General features: G+C 36.4%; 1 protein-coding gene across 1 annotated transcript; it reads left to right on the top strand.

The window, feature by feature from the left end:
- The first annotated feature begins 8,531 nt into the window (after positions 1-8,531).
- LOC149235166 (RING-H2 finger protein ATL78-like) lies at positions 8,532-9,419 on the top strand. The gene has a single exon (XM_089461303.1). The coding sequence runs from the start codon at positions 8,672-8,674 to the stop codon at positions 9,212-9,214; it is 543 nt and encodes a 180-aa protein (XP_089317429.1). The 5' UTR covers positions 8,532-8,671; the 3' UTR covers positions 9,215-9,419.
- The last annotated feature ends 393 nt before the right edge of the window (positions 9,420-9,812 follow it).

The raw sequence follows: 9,812 nt of genomic DNA, 5'->3' as shown, positions 1-9,812 counted from the left end.
GACTGTTCGAATTGAGTAATGGATAACTTAGGCTAGCAATGGTTGAAGGTTAAGTGAATGCAGTGCGCAATTTTTTGGGCCAACAGTCACTGTCCCTTAGTATTGTGCAAATCAGGCCTAGGAAACAGCTATTGGGTAGAAATGCACATTTATGAAGAGGAAGGCAGAGCCTCTTCTCTCAGGATTGCGCAATGCTGGCTTGGTGAGGCAGAGTTCAGGCCAAGGCTACCCAGACCCGTTGATGGGAAAATGAAAGAAAATGTGAAAGTGAATGCATGGCGATACTGAGTGTAAGAAGTAGTGATTTATTGTGCATGCGAAAATTGAATGAAAAATTCAGAAAAGAGAAAAACATGCATGTGGGTGAAGCGAGTCACCGAATTGATGACTGTTTGTATAAAACAGTTTCATGCATGAGATAGCAGTGATATGGTAATGAAAACTAAAACGTTGCTGGTACAAGATAGTAGGCATGTAAACAACAACAAGCATTCAAGGAAATCAAGCAAACAACACTCACACAAAAACATAAAAAGTGACAAAAATGTTGAAGAAGACAAATTGAGACCACTTACCCATGAATTGTTGAGCTAGATGTGTCAAAGAGTCCTATATGTGATGTGAGGTGTTAGGGCTCCAAGATTGATGTGAAATAATGAGCTCTGATACATTGAATAAATAAGTTTAGGCTCACAACATGCATGCCATAGATCTAGTAAATAGTGACACTTGGAGGAAATATTCTAAAACAATCTTTGTAGGTAACCTCCAGCTTCTAAAAATTGCTCCCTAAAATCATGGGATGCCTTTTTTCATGTTCCTTTCTCTATTGTGGGAAAAATCAGCCCATGCATGCAAGTTAAGTTTCCTTGGTCCCAGGTGGAACTGGTCAAACCAAATGTATGTGCAAGAGCCTAGTGAATTACTGGGAGAAAATGTGCATTTATGGAAGGGAGCTAGGCTGATTGCCCAGGATATTTGCACAATTTTTTGGTAGAGAAGCTGATTGCTTCCCAAGATTGCGCAATTCCTGGGTTGAGCAACCCTGCTCGGAGGGATTGCCCAATTTTCTAGATGATGTTTGATTGGCATAATTGTGCAATTCTATAGCCTAACAGGTTTCCAGACTGAATTGCACAATTTCTGGAGGGAAGGTTGGTTACCCTCCAAAATTGGGCAATTTCTTGAGGGAGCTGCTCAGCCTGCAGTTGGACTAAATCCAGAGAAACAACCTGTGAGGGGAATGCATCAAACTCTGATAGACAAGCTACCTTTCTACAAGAAAATCATTGGAGCTTGTGTACTTGACGAAGAAAGACATGCTGCTATGAAAGGTTGGAAGGGAGGCTGCAAAACGAAGCTAAGGAAAAATTTTGGAGGCTGGTTGTAGTTGCTACAACACTCCCATATATTGCAACACAACATGCGATTGTTTTCAAACATATATTTTGTTGTCAATTACTCCTATAAGGCAACCAAAATGAGGAGCTTTCATAAATGTTTTAATAAAATTACAATAAGGTCTAGGAAGTGCCTTATTTCTACTTTACAAAATGGGGCACAACCAATGACATAAAGCTTTCCTTGCAAGACTGTTTATGCAGCACCCAAAATAACTTTGCCTCTAGTTAGAGCTGAAACATAGGGTATTAGAAGAAGTGCCTACTACTTATATTTATGTAGATTTAGTTCATACCATTGGCTATAACTACCAATAAATTTCCATCTTTTTCTATCTGTCAGACTCATCTCAAAGTGCAACGACGTTCCAATATTTAAATAAAGCCAATCCTCTCTAAGAACTCACAGCTATCATCACGAGATTGTACATGCCCGCATTCATCCAACGTCTAATTCTTTGTGGTACACTTTTCCTATTCTGGAAAGTGCTAGTGGACGTAATTGATAGAATTTGACACCTTTGTGAGAACTTCATTCCATATTAAACATTTTCTCAAGTTCCCTAATGATATAAGCACACCTAAGAATAGTTTATACGAGGATTTTCTTTCGATTTAAAATTAAGGTTTCGTATTGATATTCAGGAGTATAATTAAACATATTTTGTGAATGCTTATGTTAGGCATGGTATACTTAGATTAGCCCTTTTCTAAGGGTTTATCCATTAAACTTGTTTCTTCCATTAAAATTCATGTTTAAGATACACTATCAAAGATGCTTATGAAAAAACATATCATATAATCCATCCTCTCGGTAAGATCTTCAATGTGTGGACTATTTTCAAAAAGGAAAAATAAAGCTTAATAGTGATGGGTAAACTTCAACATATAATACTACTAATGTGACACCCAAAATTACTTTCCCTCCAGTCAAAGCTCAATCATAGGGTATTGGAGGAAGTGGGTAGCACCTATATTTATGTGGATTGAGTGCGTGCCACTTGTTGTAACCACCAATAAGTTTTTGTAAGTTGCCATATTTTTCTTTTAAATTGGCTCCTCTCATCCAAGTGTGGTCACGTTCCAATATTAAAATGAAGCCAGTCCTTAGAGTAGCCAAGTAGCTTTTGTTGCTCCAAGAACACTAAACTATCAATTTAATCGCATCATGCTCTACATACATCATGATGACTAGAGTGATAGAAATGAGGAACCCTTGCTAGACATTGTAACCCTAAATCATCTGGAAATCATGGAAAAATGCATAAGCCATTTCCTTCAACTCCGAGTTCTACGTATTACAAAATTCCGTGCTCTTTGTTGGGAGATTTTTCAAGTTCGCAATGTGGCCACCAATTAAATAATGGACCTGAAAATTTATGAAAGTATAGGGTTATCAAGCATCCTAATGAAGAATAAATTATATATAGAACTTACAATATGAGTCTCCCAAAATCGTTACATGTGCATTGGAATCAAAGGCAGTTGGAACCCTCTAAAATGTTATGTGGGAAACCTAAAGCAAATAATTAATATCACTCTGCAACAAATGCCTAAGATACAATACAAAATTCAAAAAGAAATCTTGATTCTTACCTGCCGAGAGGATTCAAACCACAGTGACAGAGCTCAAGTGAGACCAAAGATGAGCTAAAAAGAAAAACAAAAATTGTTGTGGTGAGGGTTTCAAAACCCTTCTTTCAAACTCCCTTCTTCTCATCGAAGTATTGATAATCTCCCAATCGTCTAACATATAATCTAATGGCACAAAGTGATGACAGGTAGCGGAGAGGGCTGTCCTTCTCATAGGGAATGCCTTACAACGTAATAATCATAAAAAAATTTTATTTTAAGTTATTATTGTTACTCTTAATTATACATATAGGCAAGTCTATTTTGGAATAGATTATTTGGAATTTTAATTTGATTATTGTGTTAAATTTCCATAAGGAAATCAATATTTGCATTAATAAAATAATGTTACAAATAAATATGTGAAGTGTTGTCTCAAGATAGATAAAATATCTTGGACGCATAATTTGTTTGTTGAGAGAATATCTCAACCACACACAAATCTATGAAACAAAATAGGAACAAACTCCTCTAGATAGAAAGAATCACAACTGAGACAAGTAGGAATTACATATTTGAACACACCCCCTTAATAAGTACATGTCTCGATATCTATCTTCAAATTCTAGTTGTGGTCAAACATAACAAAAGAATATGTTGATGTCCATATAAAGGAGAAACCATCCACCAAAATGCATGGTGACAACCACTGCAACCGCTAGTATACTAGGATGCCCTTTGCATACATGGTTTTTTCAACCATTATAACTACATAAATGTACGTGTACCTATAAATCCCCCTCCAATATCATCATCATGGGTTTTATCGAATTACCAGTAACCATGCTCTAGGTTTTATCGGATCACCCTCAACCATGCCACCAAAGGCTCTCAGCCACCATAGCTCAACTCATCCATGAAGGCTCTACTTAGCCACGAAGGCTCAAAACAGCCACTAAGGCTCTCCAGCCACTCTCGGCCACAAATCTTCCAGTAAGTCAGTTGAGCCACTCTAGATCACAAACTTTCCATTCGGGCACTCTAGCCACTCTCGGATACAAACATGCCACTAGGGCACTCCAGCCACTAAGGCTCACTAAAGACTGAACTCAACTAGGCTGAGGGCTTTCTTCGCTCACCCTGAACCATGATAAGGGTTTTGGTGGTTGACCCTAAACCATGTCTATAGGAATCCCTATCCACTTCACTCTTACATGTGGTTTCTATCTTGCCACAACCCAACGCAACACAATGGTTTCCAACTGAGCACAAACCTGCAATTACAAAGTGGTTTTAAGATTACCACAAAATTTATGGGGATACACATGCCTCATGAGGCTTACATTTCACACTCCATCTCATGGAGTTACCAAGTAAATATTTTACAAGGACCACTACAAAAAAACCTGGACTTCTTGACTAATAAATGTGTGTGACAATAATTGTCCAACACATACACAAAAGTGTGACAATAATTGTCCAAACTAAATGCCACTATATTCTTTTAACCAATATTACATCATCGACACAACACTTTCTAAAAAATAAAATTTAAACAATGGGAAAATAATTCTATTTTGCATGCCATTATGCTGGGGGAGCATTGAGATACATTAGCTAATGAAATGCTTAAATATGCTTATGTTCTTCTTTTGTCTTCCACGTGCATAGTTAGGCATCAGCATGAACACAGAAAAAGAAATTGCCATCTTCGCATTTTCTGTAAATTTCTCCAGCAAAATACCCCTAGCTATGGGAACATGCTTGCAAATAGACAAAAGTGTATCAAATTCAAAATCTCACAAGAATTTTAGTAGCCAACCACAGGTTCTCTATCACATTTATCACCACCAAGAGAAGTGTTTGTGCTTTCGAAACTACACACGTCCAGGGGATCGCCTCTTCAGGTTTCGAAATTCATGTGGTTGAGATCGAAATTCGATCTCAAACGAGAAATGAATCCTAAGATCCATTTTCTTCGTTGTCCGATGCAAAACCAACAACATAGAGAGATAAATGTCTTGTTGAAAGGATTGATATTAGATATCCTACAGCATATCCAAAGTGCAGATGAAGAGACACAAGAATATTGGATCTAATAAAATGTATCCAAAAGCCTTGCAATTATGGAAACCCTCAGATCCAATGCGACAGAAACTAGAGCAACACCTCCACCTCAGGACAGTGGCTGACAGTGGCTCTAAACAACGAGCCCCTCATGTGATGAGTCAACAAAAATACACAACACAAATCACTGTTCTTTGTTAATTTGACACTACTGAATAATGGCGTATCACAAATTTGACATCCCAATTTGTTTTCAGATCAAAACCACAGCTGAATTAAGCAACCAAGATGTGATTTGAGTCTGCAATATTCATTGTCGACATCATGTCAACGACGCTCCTAGACGCAGGGGTAAGCCGACACCTGACACCGACTTGAAACTACTAAAATACCCAATTCCGACTGACTTAGGCTGCCTCAAAAGGCTTCACAAGTGGAGAAATTGACTAATTTGAGTTTGTGATCCTTGACGCCAATTGCACCGACGCAGGTATCGTGAACATTGGAATTGGAGTCCTTTAGGTGACAGACAACATTTCCCACCATTCTTGATAGGTAGGGTGACAACTACTCACTCTAGGAATCGGCCATCGTGGCAAATAGCTTCACGCATTCTTTCCTCATGGTGCTCTTCTGCTACGAGTCAGTGTCATAGAGACACGAAAAGAAGGGGAAAATCCATCTGAATCAAACTCCTCTTCTAAAGAAATCATGTATGTGTCTCGATCTGATAACCCTTTAACTGCTCTGATTACTCACTATTTGAGCAAGTACGTTGCTTGTTGGTGGTGCACCTGCCTTGCAATGCTGATGGTTCTGTCTAATCGCATCAACGCCATTTTTTCGCTACATGGACTCAGTCTCCATTAGATTCAACACTGATAGAATGATAGACAGACAATCAAACATTCATAAAACCATTTATTTCCCTCAAATTTTCCCTACATGGACTAAGTCTCCATCAAATTCAACACTGATAGAATGATAGACAGACAAACAAACATTGATAACACCATTTATTTCCCTCAGCCTAGGAGGGGTCAAGCCCTCAGGGGCTCTGATACCATGTTAAATTTCCATAAAGAAAATATATATTCCATTAATCATGTTACAAATAAATATATGAAGTGTTGTCTCAAGATAGGAAAACTATCTTGGACACACAATCTGTTGGTTGAGAGAATATCTCAACCACACATAAATGTAGGAAACAAAATAGGAACAAACACCTCTAGATAGAAAGAATCACAACTCAGACATGTAGGAATTACATATTCCAACATATCAATAACTTTTAGGTGGATAGAAGGGATTTAACCTACATAGAATATTCTTAGCAGTTTATACAAATCAAAGGCTTATATTTATTTCCAAAGTAGTTATGTCTCTTTTGCCTTTTAATTAAATTTATTAATGAAACAAAAAAACATATAAATGAGTTTCATATGAATAAATTGTTTTTTTTTTTTTTGGCATGTGGTATTGATAGTCCATGATATTGACCCATTGTGTTGTAACAAAACTTATTTATAGATGAATCTCCATGATAAAGTTGGGTGAATATTTACAATTAAGAATCTTACTACATGCTTTTCCAAGACATATAAATATTTAAACTATTTATTAACATTTTTATCATTAATAATAATAATAATTTTAAATAAATCTATAACTTAGTTATTTTTTATGATTTTTATCATTTTGGCAACTTGAGATATATAATGAAGTGTTTTGATGCTTAGTAGATTGAGGTCATTTACCATCCATTTAATTTATATAGTTGAGCTAGTTATAAAAAGAATTAATATATATATATATATATATAGAGAAAGAGAGATAGATAGATATTCATTCTTAACTATGGGATTCACTCCCATTATACTATGGAGTAAATAGCTTTTATTAGAATTTCATATCCTAATATAAAAACTTATCAATATCAAAATCTCAGAAAGAGTATAATTTGTTTCATATGCCATATGATATTTTTCTAATTAATCGATTTAATTTAAAAATTAGCATAACTATTTGGCAAATAAATATGAACCTTTAATTTGTGAATATATTCAAAAAATCTTATTCAAAAATCCACACTCTTATTAAAAAAAACCTTCTGGTGGTTTCAAACTGCAAGTGGTGCTCCCTTATAAAAAAAAAAACAATGATTTCATTTTTAAGGTTCTACCCAAAAGAAATATTAAAATTGTAGTCAAACCTCTCAAATCTCTTAATAAATATTTAGTGCAACTAAAAGAAAAGCAAATATGATCCTATCTTAGGTTCACAGTCCGTGAGATTGCTTGTTCTTGGGAAAAGTACTACATTGGTCAAATATGTAGACCCTTCAAAACTCTTCTTGAACAGAATGTTGATACAAACCACCACGGATTATCAAAGTATGTGATAACTGAGTAATATTTTAATTCCAAGCCAGCAAAAAAAATTGGAGGAACATATGTTGTGCATAAATTTATTCACAAATCAATTTATCATTTACATTAAAAACCAAATTATAAGTCACATATATATAGTAATCATAAAATTCAAAAAAAAATTGAGACATTTATATCCCTATTTACTTAAACTAGCTATTAAATTTCATGTAACGAGCTATTTGTATTCTTCAGTATCTAAATGCTCCTTAGCACTTGTTTGAATGGAATGTTCACCCCCAACAACTAACTTTTTTACACATTTTGCTTAAAAAGTTTTCAACAAGAAAATCTTCATTCACTTATAGAAGAAACTACTATTTATTTGATGTATGCCATGGTTTTCGATACCGATTACGCCCATGGATTCCGATATTTATTTATTTAACGAGTTTTCGATGCATCTTTGATCCGATAATGATATTTGAGAAGAGTCGATTTCGCAATTTGAAATCGTTTTCAACACATGGTTTGGTAGGAATGCGTACCATTGCGTACCATTTTCAACTGTTTAAATGAAAATGAGTGTATCCAAATGGTGGAACTCCTTTACAATTTTATAAGCCGAACAAAATCCGAGATCTCCAGGATGGCCAGACAGCAGATAGGATCGATATTGATTGCATAATGTATTATACATGACGAAAATCATATCCACAGAGCGGCCGATCATGCCAAAGATGACCTAGCTTACTGTCGGCCCCTTTCCTACTAATTTATAATTTTGGTATCCGTATTTTTTATTTTCACTTTACTATGTTCAAAGGGGCGGCCGCCATCAAACTCGTTTTGTTTTTTTTTGGAGTTTTTCATACGGAGCAACTTGGAAAACCATAAGAAATTAGGTATACCTGGCTTTCCTCGTCTTGGACGGGTACACAGATTAGATACATAATTCTTTATTGTCCCACTGACAAAGTGATATCGATCAGCTAGGCTGGCGTATCTAATCGGATTCCTGAAAATTCATTGTTTATTCTATTATGCTTTTTCACTATTCAATCTAGGAGACTAGAACCAGCATCTTTAAAGAGCTTCCTTCACGCAGAAACAGGCAATCGCCGAGTAATTGTGAGATTGGTTTTCTGTCAGAGCGAAAGAATTAAGCCTTGTCTGAAATTTTTGTCTGGCAAGTCTTTTATGCTACATTCCACAAGAGACTCTGCGCGATTTGGGCATTTTAGGATTAGTTAGGGAAGAATGGCTTTAGAGGTTTCCACCGATACGCTACCTCCTCAATCGGCCATTACTACTCATATGAGTGAAAGCACGGTACTCATTCTTCTTGCGTTGCTCTGCACTGTCATATCTCTCATGGGGTTGGCTTCAATCATTCCATGGGACAAGATTTGGAGGTCATGCCACGATCATATGGCCACCAGACGGGCTAATACTGGAATGAAGGACAAATCCATAGAAGCTCTTCCCTCTATCATCTATGGCAAATCAATGCCACAACTTGCAACAGAGTGCGCTATTTGCTTGGCAGACTTCGTTGAAGGTGAAGGTGTAAGAGTGTTGCCGAGCTGCAACCATGGCTTCCACATGGAATGTGTCGACAAATGGCTTCGTTCTCACTCTTCCTGCCCTGTTTGTAGGCACTGTCTTCTTCCTGGCTCTATAAATGTGGCAGGCCGCATTCAGCCCGCCAAACACAACGCTCGTGAAGTGCAGATTCATCAACCCGGACAATCTCAGGAGACTAGCGAAATAATCGACTTAGAGTGTGGTGTTAAGCGATAGAAATGTCTTTTACACAGATGAATTATATGGAAGGGAATGGAGCATTAATTAAATTTTTTGGAGACGGCATTTTATCCAGAGTAAAGCTGCGATATGTTTCTTTCTGTGACCACACCTAACCTTCTGTATCAGTATGCTATGATCAGGAAGAGTATCTTTGTACAGATGGATGAATACATAAACACGATGAATTTGTTGATGTTTAGCTCTATCTCTAACTATCTTAAATTTATTTCAGACCATTTGCTTAAAACGACTCTGCACGATCAAAATATTTTAACCTTTGGTTAAATAACTTACATGTATTCGGAGGAATTAAGAAAATCAGGTATGAATTAATACCGAAGGTTTAAATGGCATAGTAGATTGTAACGTCTCATTTGAGGGAAATCGTTGTTACATATAATCGGTTAGGATCCATGATTTGAACTGAGTGTTCCCTGGTCTCTGTTCAAAGAGGTGAATAATAGGCAAAATTTGTGAAGGCATGTTGACAAAGCTTAAATAACTCAATCATTAATTTGATATAACAAATGGCATGGGACGCAACCTATTCCTACAATGGAAAGGATTCCTCAACATCCTATGCAGATCGATA

This window comes from Pinus tabuliformis, chromosome 8 (assembly GCF_031772625.1).
Source record: "Pinus tabuliformis cultivar Carrire ecotype Pingquan chromosome 8, CPIR1, whole genome shotgun sequence".
NCBI classification, from domain to species: Eukaryota; Viridiplantae; Streptophyta; class Pinopsida; order Pinales; family Pinaceae; genus Pinus; species Pinus tabuliformis.
The sequence above is the reverse complement of the archived record's forward strand: the minus strand, read 5'-3'. Positions and strand labels throughout refer to the sequence as shown.

Bases quoted from the DNA above. Each gene is read 5' to 3' on its own strand.
- LOC149235166 (XM_089461303.1), top strand. From the start codon at position 8,672: ATGGCTTTAGAGGTTTCCACCGATACGCTACCTCCTCAATCGGCCATT.